The 12751-nt window shown below is 37.7% G+C and overlaps 1 protein-coding gene across 2 annotated transcripts in view; it reads right to left on the reverse strand.

Annotated features, from left to right (window-relative positions):
- Positions 1-12751, reverse strand: part of LOC124155933 (myotubularin-related protein 3) — a 38119-nt gene that overhangs the window by 6038 nt on the left and 19330 nt on the right. The window contains exons 12-14 of one of the 2 annotated variants that reach the window (XM_046530162.1): positions 7082-7189; positions 5781-5968; positions 1894-2410 (exon numbers count right to left, since the gene is read on the reverse strand). In XM_046530162.1, coding sequence (XP_046386118.1) covers positions 2395-2410; positions 5781-5968; positions 7082-7189 — 312 coding nt within the window. In that variant the 3' untranslated portion in view covers positions 1894-2394. Of the gene's footprint in view, positions 1-1893; positions 2411-5780; positions 5969-7081; positions 7190-12751 lie in introns of those variants that run through there. The other variant, XM_046530160.1, reaches the window with a different exon arrangement.

Consider the following 12751-nt stretch of genomic DNA (forward strand, 5'->3'; position numbering starts at 1 on the left):
GGTAGAGGGTCTACGCTAAAGCCTTCAAGGTCATCGGTATTCACGGGGGAGAAATGGAGCGGTGGCCGAGTTGCGCATGAATAGCATCAACATATAAGAGGGTCCCCTATAGAGTCTCAAACACAATAGCTTCGTTCCCTCCCCGCAGTCGTAGGCCCTCTGCATCTCAAGAATACAGTTCAGCAGTAGAAGGTGATTTCGATAGAGCCATTCAGAGTAAAAACCAAGAGAAAATGGCAAAAAATAGGAATGCGGGTAGAAAAATCAAGTATTTATCAAGAAAAACCATAAACCTAGAAGAGAAATTGATATAGGTCAATTGCTTTGAAAATGGAGAACGTCAAAGGGATATTTCGCGGAAGTTTAAACGCACGATGCCTTATTCTGAATAAAGACTAAGTTAAAACATCAGTGACCTCAGCCGCACCAACTTCAACCAAGCGGTCTACACATACGGAAAGTTCATAGTGAATCAGTACATAAAGACGAGAGTGGTAATTGCTCTGAGACATTTGGTGAAAGCTCCGGTTGGTTCCAGAATTTAAACGGCACGCAGGTATTTTCAGTGCGGCGATATCAGGTGAATCTGCAAGTGTTGATAGCGCAGTCAACACAACATTTTCTGATGAACTCCAAGCTGTGATTGAAAGTGGCTCCTTTCCCCCTTAACTAGTTTTTAGTGTTGACGAGACTATTTTCTTTTGGAAAAGAATGCATTCTCGTTCATTCATTTTCAGGGAAGGAAAACCTGGGTCAGGTTTCAAGGCATTTAAAGACTGTTTCACGTAGCTGCTAATGACTCGGAGGACTTCAAATTAAAATGATTTATCATTCATAAACTCCGCTAGCTATGAAATGGCATTCAAAGTAGCATTTGCCTGTCACTTCGATGAGCGACATAAGGGCCTGGGTGACACGATAGTTGTGTTTAGACTGGTTTGAAAAATCGTCAACTGCCGGCAATGCATTACGAACCCCTGAGATAGCAGATGTTAGCCCACCCGCACGACAGGAGGGAATTTCAAAAGCACATAAGAATTTTTTTAAACGTGAATATAAGTCTTCAAATGCGTGCATACTATCTTTAAATCTGAACAAAGCTCCTTATAGCTCTTCATGTTCTGCATTTCTCAGGCACCATTGCTGTGATGATTTGTCCTTCTGCACCACGACAGACCTAATCTTCTCTTTGATTTTTTAAATAGTGAAGAGGAAATAGGAGGATAAATTAATTACGCTACTCTCGTGTTGCTCTATTAATTTAATTTTCTCGCTTAGACGTGTTTTGTGTTTTTTGGCCATGGTGTCTACCTTCCAATGCTCTCTATTCACACAACTCACGGATGTGCTGATAGGCTGTTGACTGCTTTCTGCTGCCAGAGGAACAAAAGAGCATTTGCAAATGTTTATGCCATGATATTTTCACTCAAATGAACTACTTATCTATCGACCGACAGTTTGCCACATGAATTTGAAACTGAGCACTCAATGCCAACTTCATTTCTAACAGATCGCTAGCAATTACAGAGATTAGGGGCTCTTGGCGTAGGTTTTCCGGTGATGAAAACTCTTGCTATGGCAAATGTCAACACCAATGTGGAGACCCCACTTCGCATCTAACATTGTCTGACTCAGCACGTGGTCAGATGCTACATTTTAGGTGCCAAATTGTTGCTATGGTTAAAACTACTGCTTGCAAGTTATGCCTATCGATTTTATGGCAATGAAATTGAAATACCGGGAGATATTAAAAAATGATTTCACATTTTCATAGGGAGTGAGGAGGAGGTAGAAATGGTAGCAATGCAGGTTGAGGGATAACAAGATACAAATGCATGAATACTCCCAGAATTAATTTTCCCAGTAATCACATGGTACACGAAACAAAACAGCTAAAGAGGAATTACATTTATTCACAAAAAATATAGAATGATTTGGTAAAAAGATCCCAAGAAAAATAGCCACATTTTGGCTTCCAGGAAGCAGAGACATTCTATTCATATTAACATGATCAGTACAATTAAAATATGAATTGGACAGTGAACATGTCATCAGTATTGACTATGAGAGAAAAATGAAATATGCTAAATGCTATAAATGAAATTTAACAGAAAAGCTTAAAAAATAAAGTGAACAGATACAGTCCTTCAGAAGCTACCCATTCTTTATTAAACTATCCATTCTGCTAGTCGAGAAGTGCCTCTAAAATTAAATTTAATTTAGGCACGTAATGTCACAATGAGGCCCACATATAACATGAAGAGACCAGTGAAATTTTACAGTGAGAATTGGGAAACTTGAATGGCAACAGCTTCACACCACCACAAGCACAACAGCCTCCATAGAAGACTGATGAGACCATCGCAGAATCACTGTCCTCCGACCAGTGTGAATTCAGTTCTGTCCACACCTGTGAGAGTGAGCAACCATCTCTATTTGTCAGTCACCATATCTCTATGCGTAAGATTGTAGTACCACATATACGTCTACTATAAGTTTTGGCTAGAGCCAATTTTGTCAAGTGACTCATCAATCATTCTAGGGCTGCCCAAGGCTGCAGCAATAAAAAGAGTTAAGAGAGTTCACACAAGACATATCTCCCAAAATTTTTGGGTGGTGGGATAAAGAGTTTAAGGGTATTTATTGACCCTTTGTTATCTGCTGGGAATGCCTGCTTATGAAAAACTTTACTTCTGACAGAAATATTACTATATAGCACCATATTTACGACATATATGGCGTAATATAACTTTTTTAGATTCAATCTTTAACTGAAACTTTTCCTGTTAATGCCAATGTTGAATGATGTATACAAGACTTTTTGTCAGTAATATTAATTCATACAAATTCCAATTGTTGCTCAGATAAATTATGCTTACAGCAACAGATAGTAATGGATCAATAAAGCAATATAGCTTAAGGTATAAAAGATTCAACTAAGCATATAAAAACAAAATAAACAACAAATTTCCAAAGGAATTCAACTGATTAGCTGCTGATAATGCAAAAAGAAACTTTCATTCACAAGCAGAGCCTGTTTATAATGAAACTGAAGAGGACAGTAATTATATTCATAATCACCAAACTTTTTTATACAAGGGGATGTTTCTCTGAAACTCATTTTGAATCAAACTGCACTTACTTCACTAGAATTATAATACGTAACCATATCATGTGTGTCAATAATTAACATTACATTAAGCACACAGGGTAGAAAACAACAAAGGAAAACAAGTCACTACGCACTTAATTCAAGATAAACTTATCATATCAAATGGACTCATGCTTAATTTCAACACAATGCAAGAAGCAGGATAGAGGGAGGAAGAACAAAAAGTGTAAGTTTTTCCGAGAAATTCTCTCAAGTGCCTGAGCCTTGCTGCAGGACAAAAACAAAAGATTTGGACTCTGGACTTGCGATCCCGGTCAAGGCGAATGATTTTTTCTCTGTGGATCTTTAGCACATTATGGCAGTGGAATATTCCAATTCTGCGACAATAGTGGCAGTGAAATTCACAAATTGACAGGAAGAAAACATTCTTCTGGAACAAGAATTGAAGTACAGAGTGTTTAGGCTTTCCGTGGAACTTTATACTTGTGATGGTAGACAAAATTCCTTAGCTTTGAAAAAAAAACTCTTACTCTCTAGAATCTTATGGTGTAAAGCAAGTAATGACAGAAATCCATGAATAGACAAAAGTGACTGAATGATCTCTAAATCCCACCCCTTCTGTATCCAACCTATGTATTCCCCAATTTAACTTTGCCCAACCACCTTTACCCCCAACTAATCCTCTATTCTTACTTCCCAGTTCCCTCCATCACTACATATCCCACTGGTATGCAGAGACCCCTCAACCCCATAAAATCTCCTTACCCCAGACTATATCTATTCCATTCTTTCACCTACAATTACTTACTACTCTGCAAGCCACCTAAAAGGCATATAGTAAGGGGTGTAGAACACCAGCTGTTAACACATAAAAAGGAAATGCTCCATCAAAATTACAACTAGCATTTATTAAAGTTCTTTCTGCTGTGGGAGAAACGAATTACTCAATCTGTTTGGCAAAATATTTCTCTTAATTTATCGCTTCTGTTGGACCTGGAAATACAGTGGGGCTCTAACATTATGTTCTCCTTTCCCTCTTAAAGATATCTATTCTAAATGTTCAAGAAATCTAAACCTCTGAGTGCATAGCTTTCGAGTCTCCAGCAGCTCCTAGCCTAATTCGCTTAACATCTGGGTATGCTGCCTGTACGCCCGTAGCAGTTTTTGACGAACCGCGCATTTAGTATTTTATTCAGTTTACAGATTAAGTGTTTCTGCACGGGATCCCATATACTCATTGCATATTCAAGGGGCGGTCGGACAAGAGCGAATTAACCTTCCTTTTACTTTCAAATCCAAAAATCTTCCCACAACACGCTTGACGAATCCTGATTTCTTCAGGGCAATGCCGCAAATATTCCTTAAATGTGTTCTCCATGAGAGGTTCAAGGTTATTGTAACTCCCAGGTACTTCACTTCATATATTGCCTTTATGTTAACACCATCCACAGCATGAACATGGCTAATGTTGGACGAACTCTGCAAAAAATGTACCGCTGTGCATTTGCTCAGATTAAGTTCGAGACCCCACTCTTGGCTCCACAAATGAACGCTGTTTAATTCTGATGATAAAATTTCATAGAGTGATCACTAATTTTGCTATAGATGACAGCATCATCAGCAAATAAACGTATTTTACTACTAATTTGGGAACAGAGGTCATTAATGTGTATAATGAACAAAAGGGGGCCAACTACACTTCCTTTTAGAACACCTGATGTCACTTTAACTACATCAGAGCTAATTCCGTCAGAAACTACTTTTTGTTAACGATCACTAAGAAAGTTGCGCATCCAGTTAACTACTGTTTCGTTTCATCTGCATGACTGTAATTTGTATAAAAGTTTGTTGTGAGTTGACATAGCGAAAGCTTTCTTAAAATCTAGAATTCTTTGCCCCACCCTATCTCATCATCTTAAGTCAACAATCCTAAGATTGGTTTGATGCAGCTCTCTACTCCTCTCTCTTTCCCGATAGACTTTTCATATTGACGTATTTCTTCTCTTTTACATCCTTTATAACCTGTCCTATGTAACTCATTTGAGGCCATACCTTATCCTTCTTCCCTTCCACCTGTCCTTCTACTACTTGTTTTCATCAGGCCATCATGTCTCATAATGTGCCCAACCAAGTAGTCCTGTCTTCTCCTTATGGTTTTTAAAGACTTCTATTTTCTCTCACTCTACTTAGCACTTCCTCATTACTTACCACTTCTACTCTTAACTTTTCTGCGGCTGTTAACACCCCATCATACCCTGCCCTATTGTCCAACACCCAACTCTCCCCACTCCCTTCCCCCTAGGCATGTAGCAAGAAATTTTCTCCAGGGATGCTTTAATTAATGTGTGCGGGTTGCCTGCAGTAATTTATTTTTTTCAATTTGTACACATGCAAGAAAAACCATGCATTTCATTAAGTTACTTGTTTGCATAATGCTGAAAGTTAAAGTCAGTAGTTAAACATCGTGAAATTTTACTATATCAAATAATGGAGTGTCAGATGATAGATGCCCCAAGGCTAGAGGTCTCCTTAGCAGATGTATTGCAGGTAGTAACCACGAGGGAAAAATTTGGAGGTGGTAGAGTACCCAAATATTTCACATAAAAAAGAGGTATTAGTGTCAAAAGTATAAGACAGACCTTGACAATGTAAAACAGTAAAAACATACCGGCAATGGTGCTTCCGCCGTCCCAGCCAAAACTGATTGTCACAGCCTGTACACCGTTGTACAGCATGGTCAGGTACCCAAAGTGTGGGTCCTACTTCACGTTCTTCAACTGCTTCCCAAGACACCTCTGATGATGAAGCAACTCTGTCACCAATGCCACCACTACACACTGACTCAGGCAAAGAACCCTAGAAAAGATGGGGAGGCAAGGCCATAAGTTTCGACCATCAAATGAAATATTCTTAAATACAAGATGAGTTACAAAAATAATGGGAATTTAAATACGAAAATACAGTGAGTCCTCGTTTAACGTTGTTGATTCGTTCCTGAAAAACACGACGTTAAGCGAAACAACGTTAAATGATGCAGTGTTTCCCATAAGAAACAATGTAAAAAATTTAGATTGGTTCCTAACAATCGATTTCTTCGTAAAGAATCCAGAATTTCCCGGGTAAGAATCCAAGGAGGCCCATTATCGGAGCCGTAACTTTTAAGCAGACTTCGTGACCAATAGGGAGACACCTGAACCTGGCCAAAATGAAAAAAAATCTGACCCTCGGGAGCACGAGAATGAAGTGCAAGTCACATTTCGTGATGAGATGAATTCTTTAACCCGGCGGAAATCGCAAGAAACTCTCAGTACCGATTATTCACTTCAGCATGATAACGATTCATGCACAGCGCAAAGATAAAAGGTTGGGAATAAGGCATTATTAAATGAAATATACAAACTAAATTAAGATAGTATTTTAATGGCGAAACATCGATATTTTCAGTAACAGAAGAAATTTTAATTGTAAAAACTCGACCCGAAAACCTAAAACTAGACCGATCTCTCCAACAGTTGCACCTTCGTCAATTCTTATAATAAAATCAAGTTTTTGTTCTAATATCGCCGTTTTTTCTTCACGTCTGAAGAACCACCAGGATAGACACTCCTCTTCGTGGACATTTTTTTAGGTTGGAAACAGAAAAATATACGGATAATGGGTAAATGAGGCGATAATTATTCGCTCAGATGCATATTTAACATACGCTACCCACGCCAACCTTTTCTGTCGAACGAAAATTTTCAATCGCAATAATATAGTAATATTTAATATACATCAGATGCGCTTGCGTCCTATTCGCCATTCATTTTTTTTTTCGTCGCGCATAATTTGAACAACGTTATCGCGAAGCAATAACGACGTTAAATGATGAAGGGTTTCAATTTTTGGACAACGTTATCGTGAAACAACGTTAAACGGGACGACGTTAAACGAGGACACACTGTACTGAAATACATTTTACTGGCTTACCGTATCATCGTGCTTCTCAGCTGGCCCATGATTACAATGATGACAAACTTGCTGTATGAGAGCTCGCCTTGTAGTCTGTAATTCTCTCTGGAGTGACTCGACTTTGTTCTTTACATGATATTACAGGTAATGAGGAAGAAAAAGTTGCAATTAGTACATTCAGTAATATAAAAGGTAACCATAGACTAGTTCACATATAAGCAATTAAAAAACTTCAGTAAGAGACATATTATGGCACTCTAAATTTAACCTTAGATATATAGGAATGAAAATGATGCACTTCCATTCTTCTGGAAGAGACTAATTTTTAAAGCTAATAAAAAAATTAGTAGGGAATCCTAGTATTTTTGAAAACCACTCAAAAATGCAATAATCATAAACAATTCTAAGCCAGATCAGGACTGTAAAAACTTTATAGGTACATTTCATGAAAAACTAAAAAAAGTACTAACTCTGGAAGTAGACAATCAAAATTTTAGGAAGACACACAACTCTCGAGTAAACATTTCTGAAAATATGATTGGATGGATTAGTCTTGATAATGCTGCAGTGCAGCGAAACATGTAGTTTAATAATTTTTATGTGCAAAGTGTTTCACTTCATATCTCTGAAAATATGTATCTATGATTAGCATGAGGGACACAAAAATGTCCTCATGACTCATTTATGTATTGTTTACTTTTGATAGGATTTATTACAACAAACAGTAAACTTTTCTAACTGCAATAAGATAACAGTAGGTAGTAAATTTAACCATATCAGGCATGCTAAATCCAAATCTATAGTCAGTTCATCTTCATCACATTACTTCGCAAAAATTTAATCAATGCTAGAATACTCAAATACAAATGCAAGCCTACACAATTTAGACATTTATAATACTGATTTGAAGTCTAGGTATCTCCATGATATCATATTATAAGCACAATTAAATAATATTTATTTTTGAAAATAAATTACTAAAAACGATTTTTAGATAAAAATTAATTTTAAATAAACCATTTTTTGCAGTTATTTTGCATATGGATGGCGACAGGAAGTATTTCCATCTTTGAATTGAAATCAATGAAGGCTAAATTTTGGTAATCGCAAAAAAAAATCAAAATAGAATTCTACTGTAAATAAACATGCCATCTGACCAGTCTACCATATTAATTGTATGAGTAGGAGATGGTTGTAACCAGTCTCTCTCTTAAATATCACCAAAGACTCCCATAAAAAAGGTGACCAAATAGCTTGGTCATGCACCTGAGGGTCAGAACTGTGATTAACTTAAAAGAATTAAGCAAATTGCATGACCTTTCTATACCCTCTCAGACCAAAATTTAGTAATTTCCAAATGGTTTTACATGACCAATATGGTTTAAATCAATAGCAAACAAACATACATTTACAGTCGAATCTTTAATATGAACACTGTTATTACGAAGTTTTTATTGGAACAAAGTAAAGTCATAATGCTGACAGAAGTGGTATGTTAACGTATGGTAAAAGAAATTAGATATGTAATCAATTTTTCCATGATGCAAAATTAAAAACCTAGGTAGCAGTCCCATCAGAAAAAAAGATAGTTAAGAAGTTTGATGCAAGAAATGGGATATAAATATGTAGTGTCCAAATCAAAATGCTGTGCCATAGAATTTTATATTAAATTAATTATTTTGAGGCTAATGGAGTGGTCTACGTTTAAATTCCTTAACATGACAATTTGTGCATGCTCATCAGGTGTTGCTGAAATAGAGAAGGGCATTAAGGGGAGTTACAGGGAATGACTATTATTCCCTATCTGCTGAGAGTTCATTTAACCCCTTCGTCATGGTAAGTCTACCCTTCCAATATATTGTCGGTTATTTTACCATCCATATCACTCAAAAGAGAAGTTATGGAGTAGCTACACCATGTTCCCACTCGGTGAATGTGATGTTGAGCCATGACACTTTCCTTGGCTACTTAGGAATTTTACAAGAAACATTGAATATGCACCAAGGATCTATCCAAGGACTATAGGAATTTTTTGGGGCCAATGGCTATTCTGTGATGAGCACGAATCACTGGTAGGATTCAGTGGAACTGCATTAGAGCGAGTAAGAGCTATTGCGAGACCCTCACCATTACTGGAGGTAGCAGTTGCACCTTCAATTGACTGTATGATTAGCATGTAAAGAAATCTATTTTTACGAGGCCCTTTTGTTGTTGCAAGAGTTTTCATAACTAGCAAGCATGAGTTTTCAATACCGGAAGTCCTACACCAAGAGTCCCTAATCTCTGTAATTGCCGGTATTTTGTTAGAAATGAAGTTAACATGCAGCGCTCAGTTTCATATGGCAAACTGTTGTTTGATAAATATGTACAGTGAAACCTCGATATAACGACACCCCACGGTGCTCTAATAAACACTCGCTATATCGAATTGTCGCTTTACCGGAGGTGGAGCAAATAATAGCCAATATACCTGTTACAAACAGATATACAGGAACAGGAGTGGTGTGGCGACAGATAAACATCTATCCGATAAACGTAAGCATAAATCCAGACGAAAGGCGATGTTTCTTTCCATCACTAAATGTCCTTACTCAAATAACGACTAACTATTCAAACAATTTATAAGCGCCGCACTGAATAAAAATCATGCAGAGCATTGTTTCGTCAATCATTATATTTATCGAACGACAGTTTAACACATAAATTTGAGACTGAGCACTCCATTAACTTCATTTCTAACAGATCGCTAGCAATTACAGAGGTTAAGGAGTCTTCATGAAAGTCTTCCGGCGGTTAAACCCTCGCTATGGCGAGAGCCAACACCGAAAGGGTCTCGTAAAAACGAATTTTTTAACACGCTTATTATGGGGTCAATTGACGGTGCATCGGCTATCTCTCGTAATAGCGGGTGTGTCGCTATAGCCCGTACTCGCTTTAACGAGGTTCCACTGTAGTTCATTTTGGCGAAACTATTGTGGCATTAACATATGCGGATGCTCGATCTTAATTTATTCTTCGGGCAGTGGAAAGCAGTCGACAGTATATTCGCACGTCTGTGAGTTGTGTGAGTAGAGAGCATTTTTAAAGGTGAACAACATGGCCAAAGAACGCAAGTCTAAGCAAGAAAATGAAAATATTAAAGCAATACAATAGTGGCGTATTGTCAAAAAGTCAAGTAGCCAGGAGATATAATTTATCAACCTCTTCGCTATTACAATTTTGAAAAACAAAGAGAAGATTAGGTCTAACATACTGCAAGAAGGCAAACCATTATAGCAGAAGCACCTGAGGAATGCAGAACATGATGAGTTAGAAGAGCTTTGTTCGGGTGATTTGGCCAACTTATGGGCCTATGGTTAAGCCTAAAGTGTAGTATCTCAGCTCTCAATTCTCAATCCATCACTGAAGGTACGATGCAATCAGAAGGTTTGTAATGCTGATTTAGAGTGTGAAAGCATTCTCTTCATAATTACAAGTGAAACCTGCAGTGTAAAACCCGAAGCCGTGGAAGTTAATATAGTAAGTATCCAGTTAATATCTTTTCTTACATTACTCCAAACCATTACACACTCTCAATAGAACTTTTTATGAAGCAACGGCAATGCTAACGACATTATTATGCAGGCTTAGCAGACTTTTTGTTGCAGGTAATGATGATATTACATTAAATGAAAGAAAAATTCTTCCAAGACAGGATCATTCTACCAACTTCCACCGTTTTCTTCTGCAGAAACTTTATTTCACACAACGTCTGCAAAATGTTCATGAACAATAAACTACAATAAACATCAGTATTTTTTAAAAATTCTTTTCTGTATTTTCCTTTTGTTACTTGGTTTTGCAGAGAAGGGACACCTTTTTAGGTGAGTTGGTGATTAATGCGATGGTGGTTGGCGTAACATGGTGAAACTCCTTCATGATGCACAAAGCTTAAGAAAAGACTTCGCTGTTTCACAAAATAAAATATATTTGCGACCGGTTTCGATACAGCGTATCATCATCTGACAATAACAAGTATCAGTACATAGAATTTATACTAGTGATGGGTCGGTTCGATTCCTCGATTCTTCGATTCCTCGATTCTCGGCCAAGAACCGGAATCGAAAACGAGTACTTGCCAAGGTGAAAAATCGATTCCGATTCCAGTAGTACTTCAAACCACAAAATATACGACCACGTTTCCAAAATTCATTTGAATTTTCGCGCCTCGTAATCGTGATAATAAAACACATATCTTCCTGGGATGTGCGAGTACTCGAAAATTCAAGTCGAGTCGAGTAGTTGGTACTCGACTCGAGCGTTTCGAGTAGCATTACGAATGTCGAGTCGAGTAGTTAAGGTTATGAGCTTTCGAGTATAGTAGGCCTAGCGATCTGCCGTCAGGAAGTGCTATCATGAAACTCGTGTTATAATGCAGTTTTTAAAGCCGATAAGTCATCCTAATGCCTTGGCCTGATAGTTTCAGCTTGCCGAATACACTAGTTGTCGACATGGGCGCCGAATACCTTTACGGCAGCCGCGGCGGCCGATCGTCTTCCTACCTGGCGCGCACTGGTCCGAAATCGGAAAAAGCTGGAATAAAGTCCAAAATGACCTTTTTGGGGATAGAGACTTGAAACTTAGCGTAAATACTCATAAATTATTACCAGATATAGATTTATATGCCGTTTGACATAAATACGACCCTTTAGTGAGATACAGTGGCCCAAACATGACCAATTTTTCAATGCCACGCGACATATCGTTTTTCCTCAAAAAATCTTTGAATTTATCCAGGTGGTTTTGCGTTGGATGAGTTAAATGGGATAAAAAAACGCAATATTCCTTTGACATGGTGCTTTTCTTGTATTTTCAATGACTTTTGAAGATTTTGGCTCTCATCTGTCTGGTTTTACAACGCAAAATGGCCGACCCGTTTTTCACGTGAAATTTGACATAAAGTAGACATTATCTTTCGTTTACGAAAAATATAACTCGGAAAATTTGAACCACAATATAAAGTAGAGATTTCTAAAGATTACTAAGTAGAAATCTTGAAAAGAAAGTTTGCGACGAAGGAAATAAGAGCGATTTTTCAATCGTGCGTCAAGGCTGACCTACACGCCGCGGACCTCTGAGGCTCGGTAACTGAGGCCGATTTTTCAAGTTTTTTAAAACATTAGTCTTGAAAATCGTCATGTAAAGCATGGATAATCGTCTTAATTGACTTAAAACACTAAAATGAGGATGTTAAAAAGGATTATGTATAGATCGACTTGGCCATTTAGCGCATTACTCGAAAGAAAATACTAAGGATTGGATATTTTTCGGAACCATCCCACGCATAAGAAATATGGCTCGGGTATTGAAGTAAAGTGAAGAAATTAAGTCACCATGCTTAAGAGAGAGAAAAATGAACAGTTTCCACGAAAGGCAACAACTGATACCCTTTTTCCCTTTCCACCTTCGCTGAGGTGAGTCGCGCGGAATTGTAGTATGCATTGCTGTATTGCCTGGTTCAGAAATTATCATACTCGACTTGATACTTGCGAGTAATTTTCAACTCGACTCGAGATCAAAAAGTGCTACTTGGAAATCCCTTTTATATTCCAAAGGAGCAAATGCAGACTAGGGAGCCTGTGACAGGTATATAGTATCTTGCAAGATACAGTGATGCATTTGGAAAGTACCCAAAGTCACCATAGCAAA

The sequence above is a fragment of the Ischnura elegans genome, chromosome 3, assembly GCF_921293095.1.
Source record: "Ischnura elegans chromosome 3, ioIscEleg1.1, whole genome shotgun sequence".
NCBI classification, from domain to species: Eukaryota; Metazoa; Arthropoda; class Insecta; order Odonata; family Coenagrionidae; genus Ischnura; species Ischnura elegans.